The sequence below is a fragment of the Sphaerodactylus townsendi genome, linkage group LG09 (assembly GCF_021028975.2).
Source record: "Sphaerodactylus townsendi isolate TG3544 linkage group LG09, MPM_Stown_v2.3, whole genome shotgun sequence".
Taxonomy (NCBI): Eukaryota; Metazoa; Chordata; class Lepidosauria; order Squamata; family Sphaerodactylidae; genus Sphaerodactylus; species Sphaerodactylus townsendi.
In genome coordinates, this window is record NC_059433.1 from 60,998,804 (window position 1) to 61,012,755 (window position 13,952).

A 13,952-nucleotide genomic window follows, 5' to 3' on the forward strand; every position below is an offset into this window, starting at 1 on the left:
GGCACTATGGGACTACCTTTGAACAGTTTGAAAGCTTCCACTGGCTCAAAGCACTGGGTTACTAGCAGATATGCACTGAGTTCCTGTACTATATACAGAAGGGGTCCCTAACCTTTTTGGAGCCTACAGGCACCACTGGAATTCCAATACGCAGTAGTGGGTGCAATCACGACATGGCTGCTGCTGCAGAAGGTGGAACTGAACACAACATATCTGGAAGTGAAGATACATGTTTAACTGTTAAGAGTAATTCTTCAACGTTTTAGGCAGATGCTCTATTTAAAAAGATGCCTTTGAAAATTAATATTGCTTTAAAGTATTTTCTTGCATACAAACAGCTTATTTTCAGTTAGGAAGTGCAAGCCCTTGTGTTTTGGTGGCACTCATTGCCAACAAAACTTTTCGTCCCCCCTTTGCCTGGTCCCCTTTCTAAAAAGACTTGGTGGGTGCCAGGAAAGATGTCAGCAGGCATTGTGGTGGGCACAGGCACCATCCTGGGTACCCCTGGTTTAGAGTACAACCTGCAAAGTGCTTAATGACCTGCTCCCCTATAAACAGAGTGTTAAGATCTTCAGAAGTCTTTGTATGCTTGTGAAGTATACTCTGTATGCGAGTTCTGCGTTGCACTGCCCCACTTTTAGAATTCTCTCCTTCTGACATTCCACCTAACTTCTAACCCAGTAATATTTTGGCAACAGGCTAAAGCTTTTTGTATTTGCACAGGCAGGCATCTGGAGTTTATTTTTGGATGGTTTTTAATATTAGGCTGATTCCGCATGGGCCAAAAACAGCGGTGTGAAAACGGTGTGAAAACCCTTTTACATCATTTTCACACTGCTGTTTTTGGCCCATGCGGAATCAGCCTTAGTCTGTTGTTATGTTAATATTAAGGCTTGATGGTTTTACAGCTCAGGCTTATTTTGCTCACCCGAGTGGTGGGCTACAACTCTGGCTTCCTTATTTACCCATGTAAATAACACGGGCCGCATCCCAAAGATGTGGCTGGCGTCTATAGTTGTCCCAATCTACAAAAAGGGTGATATTACAAATCCTTCAAACTATCGTCCTATAAGCCTATTATCTGTAATTGGCAAACTGTATGCAAAACTACTCCTTAGGAGAGTGGAAGATTGGGTCAATGGCAAGCAGAAGTAATAGGACCCGAGCAAATTGGATTCACTAAAAATAAATCAACACTGATCATGTAACAGTTTTAGCACACTTTAGCTAACAAAAAGTATAACCTCATAATAACCGTAAACTGTTTGCAGCCTTCTGGATTTAAAAGGGGCATTTGACTCCATATCTAGAGCCCTACTGTGGAGAAAAAATTGACATGGCGCGCATTATATTATGGACCCCAGACTACTGTTTCTTATAAAACAGCTACACACTTGCACTAGCTGCAGAATAAGAGCCGCAACAAAAGGACCGGGCCACAGAAAATATCATCACAACCAGAGGGGTCAAACAAGGCTGCATTAGTGACCTAGTATGCCAACCTCTCCAGAAGGCCATTAATGGGCATGTTCCCAAACTAAGCACTAAACACTGTGCCCGCGTCTACATTGTATGCTGACGACACCGCTCTTTCTTTTCCCACACTAAAGTTGGTCTCTTGCACTCGCCTCTTTAAATTGCTGTGCTGAATATTGTGAAGAGGAACTTAACTGGTAATTAACTATGAAAAAACCAAAATAATGGTCTTCAAGCCAGAAGACCCCCTAGCCATACATGGACCATCAATACCAGACCCATAGAACAAGTTAACCAGCGTTCAAACATTTGGGGCATAACTCTTACTAGCAACCTTAATTGGGCAGCACATAGAAATTAGCACTCGCTGCAGCTAACAACAGTGCCCTAGCAATTCAGCGTTTCTTTTTCACTGTGGGCCACCAGTATATACCATCCGCATTGAAGGTGTTCAATGCTAAATGCTGCTCTCAGCTCCTCTATGGAGCACCTATTTGGATCGGAGCTATAAACAAAAATATAAACACAGCTCAAGTCTCCGCTTCTTCCACAAAATTATGGGCTTACCAAATTGTGCCTCATATGCAGCCCTATAAGTTTAGAACTCGGCAAATATCATATGCCACGATGGCCTGGTTGAGAACTGTCAGATACTGGCTACGATCCACTCATCTGCAGGATCACTCCAGTTTGTTACACCTCATGCTTTCTCGGACTTATGCAAATTCTAGGCATTGAGAACTAGTTGAGGGAAAAATCAACACTCTTGGCTTTCATTAGAGTCACGCTAGTCCCTCTTTCCCTATCAGAAGCATATAGCTGCTTGAAAACTAAGCTATTAGGAACAAGAGTATCGGATATGGATAACAGCTGCGAGGAAAACGTGTTCCCCCCTGACCCTGCTTATTCCAATTGAACAAGGACACATGGCCAATTATTTACAGTGGATCACCAACCCTAAATTAAGAAGAGCTTAACACTGGCCAGATTCAATCTAATGCCTTCTATGCTGCTCTATGGCAGATATCAACAAATTGATAAACAGAGGAGGCTATGTCCATGCAATATGGGTCAGGTGGAGACACTCGATCATACCCTCTTTCATTGTGTAAGGTTTGCAAAAATCAGAATGTCACTAATCTGGGTACCTCTATCCCATTTCTGTATAGTACAATCTAACTGATGCTTCTTAAGATAACAATCCTATGCTTTTGAACAACATGGATCCCACACAGTGTGTGAGGAATGTAGCAAAATTTCTGCTAACAATAATAGACGTAAGTCTAGATGAATACCAACCAATGTCTATGTATTATGACCACATATAGCCAGCAGTAATTTTGCTAGCTTCTGTCAGTATCCGATGACGTTTAAGTGAGTTAACTTAGCTGAAGGAATGTCCTATAGTCACAGAAGGACCATGTATATATTTTAGTATTTAGTATTTTAGTACCAGTGTCTATAATTGTGAGCAATAATGGGCAAATTTTGTATGCTGATTTTGTATGTTTATTTTATGCCAATAAAGGCTTGTGACTGATTTTGCTAATTACACATGTTGTGGGTTTTTCTGGGCCCTGTGGCTGTGGTCTAATAGTCTCTGCTCCTAACGTTTCACCCGCAGGAGCAAAAACTACCAGACTATGTTCACATAGCTTGGAAAAAATCACAATAGCCAGTTGATTTCTGCTGTAAAAGCCTTCAACAATTACAAATGCGTTGGCTTATTGTTTTTGCTACTGTATTAATCGGGTCTCAATGTACACCAAATAGAATTCATGGGGTGGGGGGAGAAGCAGTCTAAAAATGTTTTAAACAACACAAATAACTTTGACAGGTCTAGAGCCTATTATTAAAAAAACTGACCTTGCTGGCTTCGGGGGGGGGGGGGGGCAAGCAAAACTGAGAGTCAGTAAGGAAGCCTGGGGATTGAATTCAAGCCCCCCAGCTCCATCATATGCCCCCCTCCCCGCCCATCGGAGTGTTTTTTTTCAGTACAGCTGTGAATATACACACAGGCTTCACAGAAGAAATGTTGCAGTGTCGAAAGCCATGTAAAACCCGAAGGCATTAAAATTTATTAAATGATGCAATAACAGAATTCTTTATTTACAATAGCATTATTTAACATCAAATAAGCAAACAGCATCAGCAAAGCAATATTAACTTGCATAAATGTATTTAAAATTTCTCTGAATATATCTACCTTTGCATAAACTGCTCACACTAGAAATACAAACATCAATGCAGGTGAACAAAATGATGTTCAGAGTCAACTCAGTTCTGAAAATAAATCACAACCTGAAAACACTGTAAGCTTTCTCCTGAAGAACCATAGTTTATATATTGCTTAGTTTTACCCTCGTATAATCTTTTCATATACACACACTCATACACATCTCAGATGCAACTTCATGAGGAACTGTACAAATAAAACCCACAAATGACAAAAAGGGAAAAAAATTAAATGAGAGTCAAATGTTTGAAGAAATGTGTCCATCATCTCTATTCAACGACTGAAAGCTAAGTGATGATGCGCTTATTCCAAAATTGTACACAATTCACTTTACAAATATAATACATCAGACAGCTATGTAGGAATATACAAGACTTAAAAACAGATCTAAGGCATTATGCTAGATTTTAGCATTTTGAGGTTCTTGCACATAGCTTTACCTGTAGTAAGAAACTGAAAAGATTTTGTATTAGTCTACAAAGAAACACCAGGGAGAAAATTCTAATTAAAAACCAAAGCCACTACAGTAATTTTTCTTTTGTGCAGAGAATGCTTTTGCTCTTAGGCAGCAATACTACCATACAAATACTAGAAAACTTTAAATTCACACCAACAATTAATGGCTTAAGTTGCATTTCAAAACTGATTGTGTATCTTTGGGTTTTGCAAGTAGAGCTGAACCACTCTTTTCATGTATTAAGCCCATATTAACTCCATTTTTTTAAAACACAGATTAAAAATGCATTGTATAAATGGCAAAAACATTGTTTTCAGTTACTACAGACCAATAGAAAGGACTGATGGGGGCTGATACTTTAAAACTTCGAGTAACGTTACCTGTTGAAGATACAGTTCTTGATTGAAACTATTGCCTTACCAGAACTTGACTGAAGGGAACACTGTTATAGGGAGCTGGTTGTGTGTGTATAACTTTCCTACCATGTGCCTTTCAATTCAATATAAAGACACATTGATTCAACATAAAATCCAATGATTTTGTCTAACAATTATAACATGTACTGGATAAGAAATACTGATTATAAAAATGATTTGGCAGCTTTTTTTGTTTTTAATGTCATTCATAGAATTTAAAAAAATGCCTGAACTTATTTCTTTTCATTAATTTCTTTAGATTGAACTACATTTGAATGGACACAAATGCTTTCATTTTTCAACTGGATTGAAGTATCAAAGAAAAGTCCAGATATTCTTTGAAAATTACTGATTTCGCTATTTTCCCAACAGGTCAGCTACTAAATAATAATTAAAAGAGTTCAAAGATAAACTATTTTTAACTTAAACTAATGCAGAGAGTTCTAATTCCTCTAAATTTAGGTTACTTCTTGCATACATTTGTTGGGCATCTTTTTTAAAAGTAATTTTTTTCAATGCTATGGAGCTTAGGGCTGACATCTACTTTAGATTTCCACCAAATGGCTCAGTTGTCTGAATGCTGAGAATGGTGAATGCTCCCTGTGCCAGAAGAGGTCACTCGACAGGAAACAAATGGTTAGAAATGCTTTATATATTCTCTTCAGCATTCCAAATAAATCGGATTCCTTGTACATTTTAACCTTCATCCCAAGCAAACGAGATCAAGGTGACAAACCTTCCACTCCCAAAGACATGAATGATGATCAAGATACTACAAAATGCATTGCATTTTAAAGAACATCCAAAATTTGAGCTCAGATACGAAAGTGTGTGGATTGTGGGGACAAGAAACTGTGGATGGTGGTGGGAAAGAGAAACAGGAAGTTGAAAACAATCAGTTTCCTGATATTTCAAGTCCTCAGAAACTGATGCCAGCTTGTAATAATAACCAGAGCAGGCAACAGTAAAACCACTGTGAATAGTGGCCGGCTGAATAGCAATTTTGCTAAGAGTCATTAAGAAAGAATATAAACATACAAAAAAGTTAGCTCCTACAGTGGCTGCATATAATATAAGTTTAGATAAATGACTTCTATGAGCAGAATTGCAAGGTTTAGAAAATGAAGAGTCCCAAGCCTACAAATCAGATCTAATCAAGGCATTGCGATCCTTTACAAAACACATCCCCCACCCCCCAGGAGACACACACAGCTATGAAGATATCTAATTTAATACTGAAGTACCTCATTTGGAAATCAACTCCACGACATGTATACCTCACAAAATTATACAATTAAAACACTAAAGGTTTCAACTTAAATTATTGCTTGTTTACATAGAAACTGTTTTTTTAATGTACCTTACAAAACTTCCTCATAGTCCACACTGCTTCAAAAATAATTAGAACACATGATGGTTAATTCTGTAGTGATGTCTGTCATAGCTTAAAGTCATTGCTTTTTCCATTGTGGATATAAGGAAAACAAAACAAAATATTATCGTTTAAATCAGATGCCTTTAGATCTGACATTATGCCTCAATCCTGCCACTTTCATCACCACTAGATGCACCCTCATTTAAGAGTCATTACTTAGCAATTAGTTACCACCAACTTAGAACACAGGTAACAGATCTATAGGGATACGATGAGGTTATTCATTTCTCTATCCTATTAGAAATACAAACAGAGTACAGGCATGGAAAGCAGGAGGAAAGGATGTTAACTTTACTTAATTATGATGATGAAATCAGTTAAAATGGGAACTGATATTGTATTCTGATTCATGATTTGAGTTAAAGTAACCAAAATGCGATATAAAACAGCCCTCTCAGAGGATATTTTAGCCCCTTTACAAATTTAAACATATCCAAGACTGACTGGTTTTATTGTCTACTATATTTTATCTATTCACTAGATAACTTCCCCTATACCAGTTACTTCGATGTCTACACTCTTTGTGTATCACCCGCCACTAAATTAATCACCCATCTGACTCCACCCCTACCGAAGCAGAGGACACGTAAAACGATTTCCAGATGGAATCAAATCCTTTGCACCAGATTGAGTAGCTAAGGAAAACAACAAAAGATACCAGGGATCAAAACCAAAAAAGAACAGAAATGAGAGCATGGTTGTTTTTCTTTAAATGCGTACATTTAAATACATTCAATCTGACATGGTTTATGAAAACTGGCTATCAACATTTACTTTGCAGGAGAGATCTAAGTTGCACTAAGGTGAATGCAGTGAACAGACTGAGCAACTGTCTGTATGCTAGCTTCAGACTGTCAAAGAGGAGGCTGCTCTTCCACCAACAACTGTTTTGTCTCCACTGAGAGCGATGTTCTTTTTGCAGCACTATACTTTCTCCAGCAGAACTGGCTGGCAGAACAGTTGGGGCAAAACCAAAATATGCAGCTCTTCAAACTACTAAGTAGTTCAGGCCTGGGAGCCCAGTCAATTGAAAAAATCAGCAATCTTCAGGGTCAGCAATATTTCTGCAACACAAAAGAGAAAGAAGCGTCAATACCAGTACTGAACTAAGCATGGGCATAGTGTGTTCTGCAAACATCAACAACCCCTTAGAACAGAAAAGACCACTTTCAAGTTAAACTACCCTGGATAATTTTGAGTGGAAAGGCAGGAAGAGCAAGTCCAGACACATGCAGCTGAGGAAGAGACAGACTCACAACTATGACTCAGCTAAGTAAATAAAGTTGCATGGAGTAATCTAGCCTGATGATATATTCAGGATTTGGGCATATGGCAAAAAAGAAAAATTGCACCTCATTTTGAAAGACAATCCTGGGTGGAAGAAGTCATTTACCACTTTAAAAAAACCCAAAACAAAACTTGGGAATAGTAACATTATGTGTGAAAACAGAACATTATATCCATTGATATCTTTTTTAAGAATACATGATTGAAATGTGGACAGTCTCCTTACCCGTGATGCATCTCCCTCCTGCTTTATCATATCCATTCCAGGTAGCTGGTTTGGAAAAAGATTGCCTCCTCTCATAGCAGGATCATTAACCTAAAGTTAATTTGAACATTAGTCAAGAAATTTGAAGATTTTTTTTTAAAAAAGAAAACATAGTGAAACACACTTGTGCCCAATTCCTTCACTTTAATAGAGAAAGGAGCAAAATAAAGGAAACAGTCAGTGTAAGTGTGTTTTTGAGCGCCATGCACCTTTTCAAGCCTCTCCCCTCCTGTTTATTTTGTGCACAGGCATTCTGGGACAACCTGTCCTATTTTCAGTTTGCATCATGCTGAAAAAGGATGTCTAAAGGACAGTTGTTAAAAAATCCTTGAAATTCTGGAAGAGAAACTTGCTTCTGTTGTACTCCTTCACAATCATGAGGTTTTGTATATTTCCACTAGGGGGAAGCACTGCACCAACTAAAAATTACAAGGCCAAAGGAGGTGGCTGTACCATGCAGGCTGGGGGAAATGAAGCTTCCAAGTGAGCAAAGGATAGGACACTTAGTCTTCACTTCCTGTTTTTGTGTGCATTGTCTCTTTGCAAACTGTCTTTTTTGTAGCCTTAACCTGACATTATATAAAGAAAGCCTCAAGACCTGCATAAGTAAAGCGGAACTATGCTTATACACTTCCTATCAGAAAAAAGCAAGCTCTACAGCTCAGTTCTTAGCTGCTACTGTGCTGCACTGTCAACCAACACTGCTGGGATGGGACCCAAATAGACATGAACGGTGACAGGTTTGATTAATCCATGACACCAAATGTGATAATGTTTGGGGAATACTTAAATATTTGGGGAAGGGACAAGCCATCTCACTCTCATTCATCCAAACACTTAACCATTAGAAGTCCTCATGTGCCTTCTCAAAACCTCCGAGTAGGATAAACATATGACTTTACTAAAAAAAGTTAAAGAACGATTATGTTAGCCAAGATCCCTCATCTGATCATACCTGCTCAGGACCCATGGAGGACAACCCTGATGTAGGCACAGAGGTTGCTGAGGTCATGCTGATCTGCCCTGTCATCTGGTTCATGTTGTTCATACCACTTGTGTTGGTCACCATGGATACATTGATGTTCATGTTGTTATTGTACATGCTGGTGTTCGCTTGTTGCCCAAAGTGTGGTGGAGATTGTTGTGAAAACATGCTACAGGAGAAAACATTCATCATCATGTCAGAATCAAAACAAATCAAGTGAGAAGTAACATGGGCCTAAAGTATCACTGAAAACTTCAAAAGGTCAAGGGATATTTCCACCAGTGAATGTGCGAAAGCATTTTCAGCATCTAGAGATCAGTACAAAAGGTCTCCCTTCATTTGCTTGTTAAGTAACAGGATTAAGGCTTGGAATTGTGACATTTTTGTGGGGGGGGCGCAATCTGCAGGAGCTGGCCACGATGCACACATGTAGCACTTCTGTAAAAAACACTGTTTGGAATTAAACACCCCACACACATTTTTTCTGCTTCAAGTTCATTGTCAAGCTGAAGCCACAGCAAGTATTAGATAGCTCTAATGTCAAAATGGTATGTTCATTTAACGGAAATCAAAGCACAGCTACAGAAGAGCAAATGTGTGTCTGAAGTAACCTCTGATATGGGGGGGACAAACAATCTTTAAAAGATAGTCCTGGACCAGCAGACCCGGTCTGCGGACAATGCTTTTCCTAACTGCTCTTTGCATGGAAACTTTTCCAAACTGAGCAGAAAGCAGCTTCAGAGATGCCACATCAGAATTTACAAATGGATCATTACAAAAAATAGATTTGTCTAACAGTTGCTTTTACTGTAGTTTTGTGTGCACAGCTTTTAATTATATATTGCATTTATTTCATTATGTGTTAATTCTCAGAGACTGAAGTCTTCCACCGTAATGCAGGTGAGTTTACTGGAAAAAGCCCATCACAAAATCAGAAATACATGCAATTTGTCCTCATGATTTAATAGATAACAATCCTGGCAAAATAAAAATTAATAGCCTTTTTTTGCAGTTGTTTCTGATTCACTATATGGGAGTTGCAGAAGCACTAGAAGGATTCCTTGTCTTGTGTTGAGACTGTCCCACATAGCTAGTAAGGAAAAAAAGAATAACTGGAAAGCAAGATCCAGTAGGTACAATCCATAGGAAATCCATCTATTTTACATTCAGGACTCCATTAAATTTTTCTTCCACTCTTCAGTGATTCTGGTCGTGATTTTGCTTTTAGGCCTGAGAAGCTGTTCTGTTATGTGAACAGCCAGGTTATATCACAACTATTCCTTAATCATCAAAGAAAACAGTCACAGGATGATTGCTCAATTGGTATAAAGATGAATTAAGTCATAATGGCTCAAACTGTCATTCTGTTCGCCTTCCCCCCCCCCCCCCTTATCCCAATATCGTACCTGTTTCCACTCATATTTCCTTGTGCCCATCCATTCATCTCAGTTGAGGACTGGTAGGCAGGATTGGCCTGAGACTGCTGCATCATGGGACTCTGGGTATGGGCCATTCGTGGGGACATCAGAGGACTCTGGGGTGTGGTGGCTCCAGTGAAGCCAGGATCAGGCTAAGATTTGATTCCTTGGTTAGAGGTGGTTTAGGCATTTAATTATGCTGCCAGATATATTATCATCCCCCCTCACCCACAATCTAATAGTGTTGACTTCTATGCTGAATAAAAAAGGAGCAGCCATTAGGAAGACTGTTGAAATGGGAGCTCTCTATATGGCCTCATGGGACAGATCTCACTCTTTTAGGAATCTGAGGCCCACTTTGCAATTCACTCACACCACGTCCAAATAAGCTCTCTCTCTCACACACAGTTTTGCTTAAGATGGGGACCTGATAACATGACTGACCCCACCCCCAACCAACTTCAAATACAAAAATTAAGCAAATATATTTCTAATTTTAGAAGTGACAAAAATCACTGATAAAATGAACAAGTTTAAAATGAACAAGTTTAAATGAACAAGTTTAAAGATAATACATGCTTATTTTTAGGGCTATCAGATAACTGTAATTTGTTTTGTCAACTAAGTATCTTGTTGCTAACTTATTCCACTGAAATAAGTTCGTATATTAAATATTTCATATAAATGCTAAAATACATATAAAGATACGGCGGAAAGGCCATAATAAAATAAGTTTGTGATTTGGTACTTCTTAATAGAACTATTGTTTGGACATTTTCTCATTGCGTTTGAGAGATATTCCCAATAAGCTAAAACCCCTAACCCTATAACCCTTAGAATGGTCAGCCTCTATAGTTAGCCAGGCTTATCTAGAAGTCATCCAAGGAGCTGCCAGAAAAAAGCAGCCATCCAAAAGTGGAGGATGTTAGGAAGTAAAACAGTGGCAAAAGGTGCTCAAAGTGTAAGACCAATACCGTAGTTTGGAGGAAAAGGAAACTGCTGAGGGTTTGCCTGGGGAATACGAGGATTGCTTATTGTTGCTGGTATGCCACCAGAGGCCACCATACTTGGTGTCATATTCATGGTCTGTCCTCGCATCATCAGGCTTCGCTGTTGTACTTGCTGCTGCATCTGTCTGTGCCTTAGATGCTGGCTCAATATTTCCCTCTGCCTCTGGGCCAGCATCTGTGCATTGATAGGTCCCTGAAAGGAAAACAAAAAATGTATCAAAGCATGATTAGCAAGGGCTTTCTAGCTGCTAAGCAATATCATTATGAAAATCAGGAGGGAAATTCCAAAACAGACACATGTTATCAGAGGTCGATGAAGAAGAGCTTGGATTTATACCCCTTTTCTCAACCGTCAAGGTGTCTCAAAGCGGCTTACAAACGCTTTCCCTTCCTCTCCCCACAACAGACTCCTTGTGAGGTAGGTGGGGCTAGAAAATTCTGAGAGAGCTGTGACTGGCCCAAGGTCACCCGGTAGGCTTCATGTGGAGGAGTAGGAAACAAATTCAGTTCACCAGATAAAAGAGTCTTCCACTCATGTGGAGGAGTGGAGACTTAAACCTGGTTCCACAGATTAGAGTCTACTGCTCTTCACCATATACCGTGCAGTTTTCCCTCAGTGATGGCTGAATCATATTTTGTTCTTACCCAGCTGTACAATGTACAAATAAGCTACACTGATTAAAATACTGACAGGCATTTAAGCTTTCTTTGCACGTGACAAATATCCACAAGTGATGATTCTCATACAGAAATCTATGAGTATGCCTGTTCAACCTGTACTTTGTATGTTACAGTGTCTGAAACATATTGGTCAGGAATTCACAGCTGTACCCATTTGTGACAGCTGCTCCAAATTTATTACCATGTTTACTGATCAACTGAAATGCCAGCAAAGACCCCCTGGACCAGAAACTTGGTTGAAGAGTATGTTGTTTTGCCATGATCATGACATTTTAAACTCTTGTCTCAGACTCCTGGAATGGAAGTTTGAAATCTCAAAGTTGTACCAGCCCTGATTTATATTACTTAGATTATTTTTCTCTAGCAAATGGAAATTTAAAAGGGGGTTATAAAACTTGATTCTTGGCAATTTGTCATAAGGTAATTTAAAATTGGCTCCTTAATAAATTGGCTCCTTAATAAAATTGGCTCCTTAAGTTAATATTAAAATTGGCATACTGCTTCCATATTGCAAAGAATACTCCTGATGTATATTGTTTAATGTATCTTGAAGAATATAAACTAACAGCTTAAATTGCATTACCTGCATTCTGGTTTAATGTGGTCTGTTTAGGAAACATTTCTCATTTAAGCAATGTACAGAAACAAAGAATACCTGCTACAGTCTACGCTAAAGCATGGATCAGGCACTGGAATCTACACCGTCTGATGAACATGTAGTCTTAACTTTCTGCTCAATATATAACCCAGTCACTACAGTATACCTGTAAGTGACTAAAGAAGTGAAATCACAGTGCTTTAGTGGCAGAGACCATACACCATATAGGGCTGGTGCAATTTAATAAATATCTTAAGAACACTAGGATAATAAAATAGAAAATCTTCAATACCTGTTCCCTCACCTGTGTTGGTACTCCAGGTCTCAGAGGCATGTTCATATTGGGAACATTGCTGATCTGATTTATCAGTGGCTGGCGATTCTAAAGGGGAAATGTTAAGCATAAGAAATTAAAGGAATAATTTGTACACATGCTTCTAAATCACAGGGACTGGTTGTACTACTCATTGATAAGAATGTGACAGAACAATATCATATATTTAAAGTGGATAATTATGCATAAAATAAAGATCTTCATTAGTGTCACTATCTGCTAAAACCCTGTCACCTGAAGCCTCTCTTTGAACTAGAATTAATGTCAGGAAGAACTGATTCAATTTGCTGCATGTTGGTGTTTTAGTACAGTCCCTTTTCCAGTGATTCCAACATTGGGCTTGAGTACAATGATAATAGGATCTAATGCTGATTAGCCGTAAACGTACTTCAAATGACTTTTCACCTGCTATTAACATATTTTGACATTCTGGGTAAAACTTGGCCTCCAGGTTTTCACTTGGACTCTTTCTGCACAGGCGGAATAGAGAGCCTCAGGGACAGCAAAAATGCCGTCCCTGGGGAGGGGTTCGCATGGCTGCCACTGCTGCATCGCAGCAGTGCTGGCCTCCCCCCCCCCCAAGCGGTGCGAAGACGCTGCTTCCGAACCTTGCTCCCTGAGCGAGGTTTTTTGGAAGCAGCGACTTCAAACCACTGCCGTGCAAACAGCAGTGGCTGGAAGGCGCCATTTCCCCCCCACCGTCCCTGAATGCCGTACCTCTCTTCCTGGCTTCTGGTGTGTCGCAGAGGCCAAGGGGCGTGTCCCCTGGGACTCCAGAGCCGCCGCTCCAGCCTGCAGGGAAGGGGTGTCCCCTGGCCTCTGCGACAGGCCGGAAGCCAGGAGGAGAGGGTGGGTACGTTGCATTGCTGCCGCCTACCTGCTCCCCTTGGACGTTATATCCTATGTGTGAACGGTCCCAGGGGGGTGCGTCGGCATTGTTTATGCTGACGCACCCCTGCTTGGTGCCCATGCGGAAAGGGCCTTAGTTTCTTTTAAGAGATTCTTTGTTGCAAAGGAAATTTTATAACCTTGCTTCTGCCGAGCACATTCTCAAGACAATGTTATGCCAATTGTTAACAATTTGAAACCCCATGACCATTTTTGCAGCTTTTCTGATTTTATGCAATGTCTCATTATCTCCTCAATCAGCTCATTAAGCTCTTCATACAAACAAGGCATCAATGGTCTTTAAAGCTTTGAAACCTTTCTAGAAATAGCTCACAATCTCCATCAACGGTTTTCATGAAAGGTGTTTTGCCATTCATGAGTGGATTCTGAACTGCAGCTTTTATGTAATCTGCGAGTTTTCCATTTGGGAGTTTGCTCCTTCTACCTTCTTTTCAATGTTGTCAAA

General features: G+C 39.6%; 1 protein-coding gene across 1 annotated transcript in view; it reads right to left on the reverse strand.

Annotated features, from left to right (window-relative positions):
• Nucleotides 1-3,526: 3,526 nt before the first annotated feature.
• NCOA2 (nuclear receptor coactivator 2) overlaps nucleotides 3,527-13,952 on the reverse strand; it is a 165,630-nt gene continuing 155,204 nt past the window's right edge. Inside the window, exons 18-23 of the mRNA XM_048507426.1 lie at nucleotides 12,557-12,646; nucleotides 10,950-11,178; nucleotides 9,964-10,141; nucleotides 8,528-8,726; nucleotides 7,534-7,623; nucleotides 3,527-7,084 (exon numbers count right to left, since the gene is read on the reverse strand). Of these exons, the coding sequence (XP_048363383.1) occupies nucleotides 10,128-10,141; nucleotides 10,950-11,178; nucleotides 12,557-12,646 (333 nt within the window). The 3' untranslated portion in view covers nucleotides 3,527-7,084; nucleotides 7,534-7,623; nucleotides 8,528-8,726; nucleotides 9,964-10,127. The remainder of the gene's footprint in view (nucleotides 7,085-7,533; nucleotides 7,624-8,527; nucleotides 8,727-9,963; nucleotides 10,142-10,949; nucleotides 11,179-12,556; nucleotides 12,647-13,952) is intronic.